We start from the raw sequence: 14,559 nt of genomic DNA, 5'->3' as shown, positions 1-14,559 counted from the left end.
TTATGCTTAAAACTCACCGGACTTCGGTGTACAAGGGACATACCTTAATGTATTAAAAGCCATCAATGACAAACCTACAGCCAACATAATACTGAATGGGGAAAAGTTGAAAGCATTCTGTCTGAGAAGTGGAACTAGACAAGAATGGCCACTCTTACCACTCCTCTTCAACATAGTACTGGAAGTCCTAGCCACAGCAGTCAGACAAGAGAAAGAAAGAAAGGGCATCCAAATCGGTAAAGAAAAAGTTAAACTGTCACTGTTTGCTGATGATATGATTGTTTACCTTGAAAACTCTAAGGACTCCTCAAGAAAGCTCCTAGAACTGATAAAATAATTCATCGAAGTTTCCGGATACAAAATAAATGTACACAAATCAGTAGCTCTTCTGTACACCAACAGCGACCAAGCGGAGAATCAAATCAAGAACTCAACCCATTTTACAATAGCTGCAAAAAAATAAAAAAAACTTAGGAATATAACTAACCAAGAAGTCAGAAGACCAGAAAACTACAAAATACTGCTGAAAGAAATCATAGAGGACACAAACAAATGGAAACACATCCCATGGATGTGTAGAATCAATATTGGATGGGTAGAATCCATCTGATTATACCATATTGCAATGGTACCCATATTGATGGGTAGAATCAATATTGTGAAAATGAACATACTGTCAAAAGCAATCTACAAATTCAATGCAATCTCCATCAAAATACCACCATCATTCTTCACAGAATTAGAAAAACAATTCTAAAATTCATATGGAGCCAAAAAAGAGCCCACATAACGAAAGCAAGACTAAGCAAAAAGAACAAATTCGGAGCCATTACAATACCTGATTTCAAACTATACTGTAAGGCCATAGTCACCAAAACAGTGTGGTACTGGTGCAAAAATAGGCACATAGACCAGTGAAACAGAATAGAGAACCCAGAAATAAACCCGAATACTTACAGCCACTGATCTTTGACAAGGCAAACAAAAACATAAAGTGGGGAAAGGACACCCTTTTCAACAAATGGTGCTAGGATAATTGGCTAGCCACATGTAAGAGAATTAAACTGGATCTTCATCTCTCACCTTGTATGAAAATCACTCAAGACTGATTAAAGACTGAAATCTAAGAATGGAAATATAAAAATTCTAGAAGATACCATTGGAAAAACCCTTCTAGACATTGGCTTAGGCAAGGATTTCATGACCAAGAACCCAAAAGCAAATGCAATAATAGCAAACATACATAGCTGGGACCTAACTGAACTAAAGAGCTTTTGCACGGCAAAAGGAGTAGTCAGCAGAGTAAACAGACAACCCACAGAGTGGGAGAAAATCTTCACAATCTATGCATCTGACAAAGGACTAATATCCAGAATCTACAATGACCTCAAACAAATGAGTAAGAAAAAAACAGTCTCATCAAAAAGTGGGCTAACGACATGGATAGACAATTCTCAAAAGAAGATATACAAACGACCAAAAAAGGTACGAAAAAATGCTCAACGTCACTAATGATAAGGGAAATGATCAAAACTACAGTGCGATGCCACCTCACTCCTACAAAAATGGCCATAATCAAAAAATCAGAAAACAGTTGATGTATGGGTGGGGTGAACAGGGAACACTTCTACGCTGCCGGTGGGATTGTAAACTAATACAGCTGCCATGGAAAACAGTGTGGAGATTCCTTAAAGAACTAAAAGTAGATCTACCTTTCGATCTAGCCTTCCCACTGCTGGGTATCTACCCAGAGGAAAAGAAGTCATTATTCAAAAAAGACACTTGCACACGCATGTTTATAGCAGCACAATTCACAATTGCAAAATCAATTTTGGAACCAAACCAAATGCCCATCAATCAATGAGTGGATGAAGAAACTGTGATATATACATACACACACACACATGAATATGAATGATGGAATACTACACAGCCATAAAAAGGAATGAATTAATAGCATTTGCAGTGACTTGGATGAGATTGGAGACTGTTATTCTAAGTGAAATAGCTCAGGAATGGAAAACCAATAATCATACATTCTCACTGATATGTGGGAGCTAAGCTATGAGGAGGCAAAGGAATGGACTTTGGGGACTTGGGGGTAAAGTGGGAGGGGTGTGAAGGATAAAAGACTACAAATACGGTGCAGTGTATACTGTTTGGGTGATGGGTGCACCAAAATCTCACATACCACCACTAAAGAACTTACTCATTTAGCCAAATACCACCTGTACCCCTGTAACTTAATGGAAAAAATTTTAAAAAACCTTTTAAATGTATGCTGTTATAACTCTTATAACTTGGTTAATATAGAATGTTGCTGTTGGTAATGGTTATCTTTTTATTTAGAATCATTCTGACTAGCAGCTACCAGCTGGAAAGGCATAGGCATATACAGATCTCAGTGCATTTTTTAGATACATTTTCTAAAGAAATTTCTCTGTCATATTTCAGATACTTGTTGACCAATTTCCCTGTGCAATGTACCGTAAATAAGTAAACAGACACATGAGACACAAGCCTTACACTCATTTAACTCCCAGTCTAGTTTAAGAAATCGATCTGATAAACAAAAAGAATTAAAAGTTAGATAGTTTGTCCTAAAAAACACAGGGACAGAAAAAAGTTGTAGTTAATTCAGGGCTGTAGATTGAGTTTTTGTTATTTTAAACTTTGTGCCATTTTTATAAAAGCTGTAAACCTTTGCAGATGATCACTGGCCTGAGTTAACTTTCATTCACCTTGGTCCTCCTGGAACTTGGTTGAGTTCCATAAAACAATTAAGAATACAACAGAACACTTCTTCAAATGAATATATTTATATTTTTCTGAATCTAAAAGCTTTGAACTGATTTCTTTATATAATGGCACACAGTACACAAAATAAATGTACACCTAAAATAAGATGTTCACTAATTTGTATATGTTACAGATAACACTGACAATTCATTTATATCTGCAAAATGCTACTTTAACTCCTAGCCACTATGACATTATTCTACAAGAAATGTCATGTATGCAAATGAAAGAAATTTAAGTTTCCAATTTTTAAAAAATTGCCTCATTTAGGCCGGGTGCAGTGGCTCAGGCCTGTAATCCCAGCACTTTGGGAGGCCAAGGTGGGCAGATCATTTGAGGTCAGGAGTTCGAGAGCAGCCTGGCCAACATGGTGAAACCCCGTCTCTACTAAAAATACAAAAAAAATGAACTGGGCGTGGTGGCGCATGTCTGTAGTCCCAGCAACTCGGGAGGCTGAGGTAGGGGAATCACTTGAACCCAGGGGGCTGAGGTTACAGTGAGCCGAGATTGCGCCACTGCACTCCAGCCTGGGCGACAGACTAAGATTCTGTCTCCAAAAAAAAAAAAAAAAGCCTCATTTTGTATATTTTGTGACATCTTTCCTTCCCCAAATTTTCTTAATGGTTTTACAGAAATTCTGGAAGATAATGTGCTCTTAGTTGAGCTTTTTGATTCTCTTGGTCCTCCTGAAATGACAACTACCAGTATTAATGACCAGCTAGTCAAAGAGGGCCTAGCATCTTATGAAATAGGGTAAGTAGATACGTAAACTTTCATTGTTAGTTGATGTTCATATGTAACATTGTAATTGCAAGAAGGGAAACTGGCATATCATTCCCCATTGGAGATGTGCTTAGACTGTAGACCTGGGAATTTTCCCTGTCCTGGACCAGAAAAAATAGAAAATAATTGAAGTCATTAATCTAATGAGGACTAGAGTGACTTTTCCCTCTATTACTAAGGAACTCAGAAACCAAGAGAAAGGCTCCTTGAGAATGCTTCTAAGGAAAGGAGACTGGTGTCTTATTTCTGCTTAGGAAGCCCCTTGTGCCTGATTGAGAAAGGAATTAGGAAGAGAAATGGCAGGATAGAGAATAAGCGTAGTGGTAGAGTAGCTTACATTTCCATTTGTAGAAATGTTAATTTTCCGGGATTGAAGTGGGTACTTGGAATGATAACCAGGCTTGGGCCATTGTGCTAATACTCACCCCAGACAGGCTCGTGGTTAGGGTGACCTCAGAAGCAGAGGAGTAGAGTGGTGGCAAGGACAGGTGGGAGGGTTTTGAGGTCAAGACAAAGAATTCTTCCACAGTAGGGACTTGTGTAGTGGGAGTGGCCCTGGAGGAGGCTGAGGTGGGTGGATCACTTAAGAAGAGTTTGTGACCAACCTGTCCAATATGTTGTAACCATCTCTACTGAAAGTACAAAGATTAGCTGGGCATGGTGGCATGCACCTATATTCCCAGCTACTTGGGAGGCTGAGGCAGAAAAATTGCTTGAACCCGGGAGACGGAGGTTGCAGTGAGCTGAGATTGTGCCACTGCACTCCAGCCTGGGTGACAGAGCGAGACTCTCTCTTAAAAAAAAAAAGAAGAAGAAAGCCAGTGTTCAGACAGCACCCACACGTGATGCCTGTCAGCATAAGCCAAAGAAGTAGTGACACCCCATAGAGGCCTACAGTGACTCATACTAGTGTTAATGGTCTGTGGCCATGCTTTCCTGCTCATTCTCATGCTGGAGGAGCTAGAATCAGGAGCTTTTCCACTATAGGTCTCAAATGAGAGCGGAAAAGAAATGAGAATAAACATTCAAATTAATGTTGGTCTGGGCTGGGCACAGTGCCTCACGCCTGAAATCCCATCACTTTGGGAGGCTGAGGCAGGCAGATCATGAGGTTAGGAGTTTGAGACCATCCTGGCCAATATGGTGAAACCCTGCCTGTACTAAAAATACAAAAAATTAGTGGGGCATGGTGGCGGGTGCCTATAATCCCAGCTACTTGGGAGGCTGAGGCAGGAGAACTGCTTGAACCTGGGAGGCGGAGGCTGCAGTGAGCCAAGATCATGTCACTGCACTTCAGCCTGGGTGACAGAGTGAGACTCCATTTCAAAAAAAAAAATTTTTTTTTTTTGTACTGAATCTTCTCCTTTCTTTTTAAAGTCAGGGTTATTGAAGTATAACTTATATACAGTAAAAAGTCACCTGTTTTAGGTCAACAGTTAAATGAATTTTGACAAAAATAGTCATGTAAGCATCATCAGTCGAGATACAGACCTGAGCAAATGCAAACAAGTATTTTTCATACAAGTCTTTTCATTAACTTTTGTTGTTTTTCAGATACATCCTGAAAGATAATTCTCAAAAGCATATTGAAGTTTGGGATCCTTCTCCAGAAGAAATTATTTCAAATGAAGTACACAACTTAAACCCTGTGTCTGCAAAATCTCTACCTAATGAGAATTTTCAGTCACTTTATAACAAGGAATTGCCTGTGCATATCTGTAATGTAATATCTCCTGAGAAGATTTATGTTCAGTGGTTGTTAACTGAAAACTTACTTAATAGGTATATATATTATATATAAGGAAAATATTGCAAATGATTTTATCCTTTATATATTCTGTTTCAAATATCTAGAAGTCATAAATGTAGATTTTACAAGCAAAATTATTTTAAGTTGTCTCTCAGCTAGTTAGAAGTATGAAAATAGGATATCTGTTGGCTGTTTCCCCTGTATTAGAATTTATTCATTCTACAAATACTTACCGAGGACCTACTAAGTGACAACCAGTGTTGTAAGTGTTAGGGATACCCTGGTATAAAACATGGACAAATCTTTGTTGTCATGTAACTTAAACTCTAGCAGAGGGAGAGAGAGTGAACAAATAAAATTTTTAGTGTGGCAGATGGTGATAAGGGAAATAGAAAAAAGGAAACATTTGGGGAGGAAGGCACTTGCAGGATGGTCAAAGAAGACCTCAGAGAGGGCGACATTTGAAACGGGCCTCAAAGAAGGAGGGAGGGAGGGAAGCCACGTGAGTGTCTGAGGAGTTTCTCTCAGGCAGAAGGAAGAGCTAGTTCAAAAACCTAAGGAAGAAATACACTTGTACATTCAAGGAAAAACAAGGTGTCCATCTTGGCTGGAGTGGAATGAGCAAGCGGGGATAGTAGAAAACATGTAGCCAGAGAATTATATAAGAAAAGGTTTGGAAAGTTAAATATTTTTTATCTCTGTAGTTTAGAAGAAAAGATGATAGCTGCCTATGAAAACTCAAAATGGGAACCTGTTAAATGGGAAAATGATATGCACTGTGCTGTTAAGATCCAAGATAAAAATCAGTGGCGAAGAGGCCAGATCATCAGAATGGTTACAGACACATTGGTAGAGGTAAATTGCAGAGTTAAAAGTGTAATTGTGAAGGTGAATGCATTTTGTATTTTTTTCCCCCAGAGTTAAAAGTTTTCATTGAGTTTTTCAGTTTGCCAAAAAAATATTTCCAAGTGTTGTTTGTCTGTAGACTTAAAAAGTTATTATTTTCTTAGGTCTTGCTGTATGACGTGGGTGTTGAACTAGTAGTGAATGTTGACTGTTTAAGAAAACTTCAAGAAAATCTAAAGACAATGGGAAGACTTTCTTTGGAATGTTCTCTGGTAGACATAAGGTAGTTTTTAGCTCAGTAATTTTCTCATTATTTTAAATATTATTTTTAGATGGGTTCTTGTCAGTTTTAATTTTGCTAAGATATTCTGAAATTTTCCTAAAATCTAGTTTATTTTGGACTTTAAGAGGGGAAGAGAAAAGTTGGGAGCACATAAATTTAGTGGCATTAAGAAACAGAGATTGGTGACTGAAGTACCGAGATAGAAATCAAACTTGATTATTAAAAATTTTACTTTGAGGAACAACAAACATAGAAATAAATTGTATAAGTTTAAAATTGCATAGAAAGCTAAAAATATGTAAATTACCAAAAAGAGTCAATTTGTAGAGGATTCTGGGAAAATGACAGAACAGTTTTAGTCCACTGGAATCCCACTTAAAAACAGCAACTTGGATAGTGAAACAGAAGACTACAGAGTCAATATCTACAGCAAAATCAGATGACAGGTTACTTCTGTGAGCCCTCAAATATTAGCAGGTGGGGTACACCATGAACCAGGACCTTGACAGTATCAACATTTGTGTGGGAGGATCTGGAAGCAAGGCAGACTAGGATTCCAACAGCTCTGAGAATAGGAATCAGCAATGATATTTCACTAGTGCATGCAGGCCAATCTGAGAAGAGCAGCCAAAACTAACGGATAAGCAGGATGCAGTTCTTATCTGAATGCAAGAAAGAGGTCTGTAAATGTGCAGACCTTTCTATCCCATGATACTGGAGACTTTTTAGCCACATAACCTCTTGAAAGTAAACTGAAACTCCTTTCCATGACCCCACACTGAGAAGAAATTGCTGGTAATAGAGTTCAATTTGAGCAAGATAGGCAGTGAAGCAAAGGAAAGACACAATCTAGATGAAAGGAGGGGAAAGTCCAGGTGAGGTGGCTCACACCTGTAATCCCAGCACTTCGGAGCACCAAGGCAGGAAGATCACTTGAGGCCAGAGTTCAAGGCTGCAGTGAGCTATGATTGTGCTGCTACACTCCAGCCTGACACAGTAGTTTTTTAACCTAAATATAGAATTTTACAGTTATTCCTGCCACATTTCTTCTAATTGGTTTTGAAACTCAGATATTTGATTTTGTTATTCCATGTCTAGGCTGCCCCATCTAATGTATTACCTGTAAATTTGAAAGCATACCTCTGTCAGAGTTGTAGTCTACAGTTTATGAGCTAACTCCAACTAATATGCACTTGACCTGCAGAATGTTTTTTGAACTTTGACATATTAACTCTTTAAAAAACTGGTAAATTTCACATAAAAATTTAAGTTTCTTTTATTGGCAAAAATTGGAAATCTAGCCTCTAAGATAATAATATTACCAAAAATAACTGGCCTTCCCCCAGAGGTTCAGAACAGTTGTTAACTTTTGTTAAATAAATCCTGGCTGCTATTCACGATAGAATACTAGATAAAATTGTACATATTGGAAACAGCTCTACCATTAAGTCTACTGGCAGATTGTTTGCTATTGCTTTGATACCACAGTTATCCAAATCACTTGGGGTAGCTTGTAGTTCTAGACCAGGGTTTCAAATCTTTTGGTTTCTCTGGGCCACATTGGAAGAAGAATTATTGTCTTAGGCCACACATAAAATACACCGACAGTAATAATAGCTGATGAACTAAAAAAAATTGCGAAAAAATGTCATAATGTTTTAAAAAAGTTTATGAATTTGTGTTGGGCTGCATTCAAAGCTGTCCTGGGCCACGTGCAGGCTGGACAAGCTTGTTTTAGATGGTCTCAAATTTGATCACTGACTTGAAGCCAACTGCATGTTATTTGGCTAAAAGACATACACATACACACACTTAGATATACATATATGTGCAGGCTTTTCAGACTTGGATTATAAATAGGAATATTAAAAATCTGTTTACCAGTAAAGCCAAAAGATCCCAAAGACCCTTTCAACATTGTTATAAAACCTTTAATGAACCTTTAAGAAATTAAAATACTGGTTTATCTAGCTTACTTATATCTTATCTGCAAGCATCTCATGCAGATAAGATACACTATACAATATACGTTAACATTTATTTTCTACTAGGATAGGCATTGTATGATGTGCTTTACGTGTGTTAGTTTAGTTCTCACAATAGTACCGACATGGAACTATTATCATCTCCATATTACAATTGAAGAAACTTCATGATTAGAAATTAAGTACCTTATCCAAAGTTATTTATATAAATCTAGCATTGGTTTGATTTATCGGTTTTGAAACCTGATCTTTTTAGTTTGTTTGTTTGTTTATTTTTTTTTTTTTGAGACAGAGTCTCTCTCTGTTGCCCAGACTGGAGTGCAGTGGCATCATCTTGGCTCACTGCAACCTCTGTCTCCCAGATTCAAGCAATTCTCCCACCTCAGCCTCTTGAGTAGCTGGAATTACAGGTGTGCGCCACCATGCCTGGCTAATTTTTGTAATTTTAGTAGAGATGGGGTTTCACCATGTTGGCCAGGCTGGTCTCAAATTCCTGACCTCAAGTGATCCACCTGCCTCGGCCTCCCAAAGTGCTGGGATTATGACGTGAATCACCACGCCCAGCCTAAAAATTGATATTATAATAGGATAGCTTTTTTTTTGTTTGTTTTATTCCTTAGAGATCCTTGTTCTAATAGGATACCTTCTTCTTAATGACCCATTTCTGTAATCTTACAGGCACCTCTTCTGTTGTCTGTGATCACTGATGGTGACAGTGGGACACTGTAAATCTTTCCAGTACCCTGGAATGGAAATCTCAGCTCACATACTATATAAATCCTATCTTAGTTTTCACTTTGACATTAAATAGTTCAATCAGAATAATTGAACAGAATTATATCAGTCCCTTAATTGTGCCTAACAGTACAGAGGATGTGTTTCTGTACATACTTCAAATGGTATCTTATGGACTGGAATGGAACACCATTATCATTTTAAAAGCCTAATGATAGCTAATCTTTAAGAACTTCTGGAACCCGCATTAATTGTCTTAAATACACTGTTTCACTTAATCCTAACAACAAACCTTAAAGATATAGATACTATTTATAGGTAAGGAAATTGAATCTTTAAGAGGTTAAGCGTTTTATTATCTGGATAAAATCATCTGCTGACTGTTGAGTTAGGGTTATAAACAAGGTCTGAACCCAGAAGCATAACTCTAACCACTCTGTTTTACTGTCATTTTAAGAAATCCCTTTAAATAGATTGTTCTTAGGGTGGTAAAATAGATATTACACTCAGTCTACCCTTTTACCATTCCTCAGTGTACAGTTCTGTGACATTAAGAACATTCACGGCTGGCTGCGGTGGCTCATGGCTGTAAACCCAGCACTTGGGAGGCTGAGGCAGGCAGATCATTTGAGGTCAGGAGTTCAAGACCAGCCTGGCCAACATGATGAAACCTCCTCTCTTCTAAAAATGCAAAAGTTAGCTGGGAGTGGTGGTGGGCACCTGTCATCCCAGCTACTTGGGAGACTGAGGTAGGGAGAATTGTTTGAACCCAGGAGGCAGAAGTTGCAGTGAGCCAAGATTGTGCCACTGTACTCCAGCCTGGGCGACACAGTGAGACTCTGTTTAAAAATAAATAAATAAATAACAAAACAAATCACATTGTTGTATAGCATTTACCACCATTTCATCTCAAGAACTTTTTCATCTTCCCTAACTGCAATTCTGTATTCATACATTTTTTAAATGTTAAATTATTATTTATATCCACAATAAATCAATGGACAACCTTGATGTTACATTGATTTATACTTATATACCATCATAATAAATAAACCATAACTGGTTCCAAGAGTTCCTAACAATTTAAGCTTCTTAGCACATAAGAACTCTCCCTGGGCTTTACAATAAGTAGTATAGCCCGTGCATGAAATCCTTTTTGGCCAAGTTGATTTGGTTAGCTCACTCTCATAAGCCATGTTACTGTGAAGAGATTGACCAGGCAAAGCTGAGTGTGGTGGCATACATCTTTAGCCTCAGCTACTCAGGAGACCAAGATGGGAGGATCCGTTGAGCCCATGAGTTTAAGGCCAGCCTGGGCAACATAGTGAGGTCCTGTCTCTTAAAAAAAAAAAAAAAAAAAATTGACCAGAATTAATTGTTTATTCCGTTAATGGGTTAGCTCAATGAAACTCTGGAACTAGAAACCATAGGAGAGCCTATAGAGCCTGCAGTATGTTACCTGTAACTCTTCTGTGTTACCATTTCTTTATTCTTGGGGATGGATTTGCTGGTTAGAGACATCTAAGGCAGCTTGTCCAAACTGCAGCCCACGGGCCACATGCAGGCCAGGACGGCTTTGAATGCAGCCCAACACACATTTGTAAACTTTCTTAAACAGTATGACATTTTTTTGATTTTTTTTTTTTTTTTTTTTTAGCTCATCAGCTATATTAGTGTATTTTATGTGTGGCCCAAAACAATTCTTCCAGTGTGGCCCAGGGAAGCCAAAAGATTGGACACCTCTGCAATCACTCAGTTCCAACTCTGCAAACTAAAATGGATGATGAAATTGGATACTCTGCATTTCATTTATCTGTCAAATATTTTTTGAGCATTTTTTTAAACTATGCATTACTGTCTTGACAGTATTTGCTGAAAGCTTACGCTATCATGCTGCTAAATTTTGGTCATTTAAAACTATTACCACATCTATCAGATAATGTAAAAAATTTTGTTAAATCAGTAATTAAAATCTCTGGTATTTCTGATATTTATGGGTAGCAATTCAAGTTAGATTTGAAATCCAAAGAACTTCCAAAAATGGGCAGTGGGATCATCATTACAAAGAGACTTTTTTCTTTCTATTAAATATTTCTGGAGTGGCTTCTATGTGCCAGGCACTCCATTAGGGAATATGATGATGCACATAATACATCATCACTCCTGTTCTCTTGGAGTTTACAGTCTAGTTGACACGTATGAAATGTATATAATGACTTAAAAGGTATTTAAAATATACCTGTTTTTTACAGGTCCTCAATGTAGCTGCAGAAAAGATACACATAAATAAGTTAACATGTAATATGGGCCCTCAGTAAAATAGAGGGATAAAAAAAGGCTATGAAAATGAGGGGAAAATTGTAAAAATAATGTGAATCCATGTTTAAATTGTTTTTTTACTGCATATAGTTGGCTCAAGCTATGAGTGTATGTGTGTGCAAATACAGTGTTTTATGTATATTTCAATATTGTATGCTATTTTTATAAAACAAGTTGCCACTGTTTTCTGTTGTAGACCAGCTGGTGGGAGTGACAAGTGGACAGCAACAGCTTGTGACTGCCTTTCATTGTACCTGACTGGAGCTGTAGCGACTATAATCTTACAGGTGGATAGTGAGGTAACAAGTTACAAGAGATACGTGCTGATGATCTCCTTAGTGTTTCCATTAATTCCGTTTATTTTCTTTCTTGTAGAGAAAATAGCAGCCAACTATTTGGATTTTGTTACAAATTTTGTTGCTTTTATTTCAAAGTATAAGAGGCATATATCTCTTCAGACCACTTCAACAATATTCTTTGCTTTCTTTTTTCTAATTTAAATGTTTTATTACATTAATGAGTAGAATTTTCTTTTATAATTCACTTTATTTTTACTATTCATGTGCTTTCTCCAGTTTTATACCTTTTTCCATATGAAGCAGAATATATGTTCTGTAGTTCTTTCGCTTTTTGTAGGAGAAAAAAGGCACACCTTGGAAAATACATCTTGATTCTCTAATTTACAGAGAATGCAAGCGAATAAAGAAACTTGTTAACTGATGCTGTATTCCTCACTTCCCAACTCCCCATTCTGTGACTGGAAAACAAGTTTCCAGTTTGATGTTTTTTCTTTAATTTCACTTTGACATTGAGGTCTTCCTGATGCGTTTCACAAAATAACTCTCTGTTCTGCTCTCTTCCGTGCTGTTTGCTTTTTTTGAGATGAAGTTTCACTCTTGTGGCCCAGGCTGGAGTGCAATGGCGCAATCTCGGCTCACCGCAATCTCCGCCTCCCGGGTTCAAGGGATTCTCCTGCCTCAGCCTCCCGAGTAGCTGAGACTACAGGCATGCGCCACCACGCCTGGTTAATTCCGTATTTTCCGTAAAGATGGGGTTTCTCCATGTTGGTCAGGCTGGTCTCAAACTCCCGACTTCAAGTGGTCTGCCTGCCTTGGCCTCTCAGAGTGCTGGGATTACAGGCATGAGCCACCGCCCTCGGCCCAGTGCTATTTTTTGATGTGTTTGGATATCAAAATGACTTTACTCAGTTGGGAATATTTCTTGCTTAAAGAAATGTAGAAGAAATGCCTGCGAAATGTACATTGTTTATATGAAGATTTCATTTGGGTGTTTCATATTTACTCTGCTCTTAAATCACTGCAGGAAAACAACACAACATGGCCATTACCTGTGAAAATTTTCTGCAGAGATGAAAAAGGAGAGCGTGTTGATGTTTCTAAATATTTGATCAAAAAGGGTTTGGCTTTGAGAGAAAGGAGGTATAGACTTTTTAAAAAAATTTTGACATCAGTTTGTGATGGATGCCTCTGAGTTGCATGTGCAAATCTCCTTACTTGTACTTTCAAGTCTGAATTGCATCTTGTTTGCTCTTAAGGATTTATAAACTGACCCTGAGGAGCCAGCTCAGAAATAGATTCCTTCAGTATTGCTCATTTCATTATTCAGGCACGTCAGTTCTTGCACACTTAAGCCCCTTTACTGACATACTTGGTTTTATTATTTCCCCTCTCCTTTGACATTTACACTGTAAACCAAAGAAAAAGAACAATGTAGTGGATACCAGATCTGAGCCCTTTGGTATCCTGTGCTTAAACATAAATGTTTAGGCTTTATTTTAGAAATTCTGGAAGGTATATACCTACTAGATGTATTTATATGAAACAGGATGAGTAACAAATAAGTAATTGAACAGTAGTTATATTTAAAGATCCTTTCCGGTTCTATGTTTGGAGTTTAAGCACCTTTGGTCCAGGGACAGGATCAGGATATGGTTGTGACCCTAGCTTAATCTTGTCTCTCTCTTTCTTTCTTTCCTTTTTTTCTTTTTTTGAGACAGAGTCTTGCTCTCTTGCCCAGACTAGAGTGCAGTGGCGTGATTTCGGCTCACTGCAAGCTCTGCCTCCTGGGTTCATGCCATTCTCCTGCCTCAGCCTCCCAAATAGCTGGGTCTACAGGTGCTCGCCACCATGCCTGGCTAATTTTTTGTATTTTTAGTAGAGAAGGGGTTTCACTGTGTTAGCCAGGATGGTCTTGATCTCCTGACCTCGTGATCCACCTGCCTCAGCCTCCCAAAGTGCTGGGATTACAGGCGTGAGCCACCACGCCAAGCCTCTTTTCTCTCTCTTTCTAGAGACATAGAGGTATGTTGGAATTGGAGACACAAGTCCCAAGTAGCCACTTTGTACCAGACGTGGCCAGATTGCCATAGATGTGTCTGCCTTAACTTATATCTTACCTTATTCAGAACAAGGACCCCAGTCCTGATGAAATGGAAAGAGAATTCGAAGTCAGAAAGAAAGTGGGACATGAGGCTAGATATGGGAGATGCGGCCTGGGTTGCTGGGGCTTTGGCATACAACTAATTGCTTTGACTTTAGGCCAAAGCAATTCCTTGATAGAAGAAATGTTAGAAAGGAAAATGCTAGGCAAGTTAATACTGCTGACATTGTCTGCTACCAGTTGTTCTGTTCTTTACTGTTTTTGTAGACTAAAACTACTAGCTGTCTTAAGGCGGCGGTGGGTTGGGGGACTGGCAGGGTATTTGAGGAATTATGTGGCTGTTTCGTCAATGCTTTATTTCCTTTTATTGATTGATTGGTTGATTGATTGAGACAGTCTCACTGTATTGCCCAGGCCTGAGTGCAGTGCTGTGATGTCAGCTCACTGCAACCTCTGCCTCCTGGGTTCAAGCGATTCTCACACCTCAGCCTCCCAAGTAGCTGGGATTACAGGCATGCGCCACCATGCCCGGCTAATTTTTGTATTTGTAGTAGAGACAGGGTTTCACCATGTTGGCCACGCTGATCTCGAACTCCTGACCTCAGGTGATCTTCCCGCCTCAGCCTCCCAAAGTGCTGGGATTATAGGCACGAGCCACC

General features: G+C 38.5%; 1 protein-coding gene across 2 annotated transcripts in view; it reads left to right on the top strand.

Annotated features, from left to right (window-relative positions):
- RNF17 (ring finger protein 17) overlaps positions 1–14,559 on the top strand; it is a 114,586-nt gene that overhangs the window by 72,700 nt on the left and 27,327 nt on the right. Inside the window, exons 19-24 of one of the 2 annotated variants that reach the window (XM_026454202.2) lie at positions 3,432–3,552; positions 5,137–5,364; positions 6,037–6,187; positions 6,343–6,461; positions 11,697–11,787; positions 12,824–12,939. In XM_026454202.2, the coding sequence (XP_026309987.1) occupies positions 3,432–3,552; positions 5,137–5,364; positions 6,037–6,187; positions 6,343–6,461; positions 11,697–11,787; positions 12,824–12,939 (826 nt within the window). Of the gene's footprint in view, positions 1–3,431; positions 3,553–5,136; positions 5,365–6,036; positions 6,188–6,342; positions 6,462–11,696; positions 11,800–12,823; positions 12,940–14,559 lie in introns of both variants that reach the window. The other variant, XM_026454201.1, reaches the window with a different exon arrangement.

The sequence above is a fragment of the Piliocolobus tephrosceles genome, chromosome X, assembly GCF_002776525.5.
Source record: "Piliocolobus tephrosceles isolate RC106 chromosome X, ASM277652v3, whole genome shotgun sequence".
In the NCBI taxonomy this organism is placed as follows: domain Eukaryota; kingdom Metazoa; phylum Chordata; class Mammalia; order Primates; family Cercopithecidae; genus Piliocolobus; species Piliocolobus tephrosceles.
This window is presented reverse-complemented; position numbering and strand designations above follow the sequence as displayed.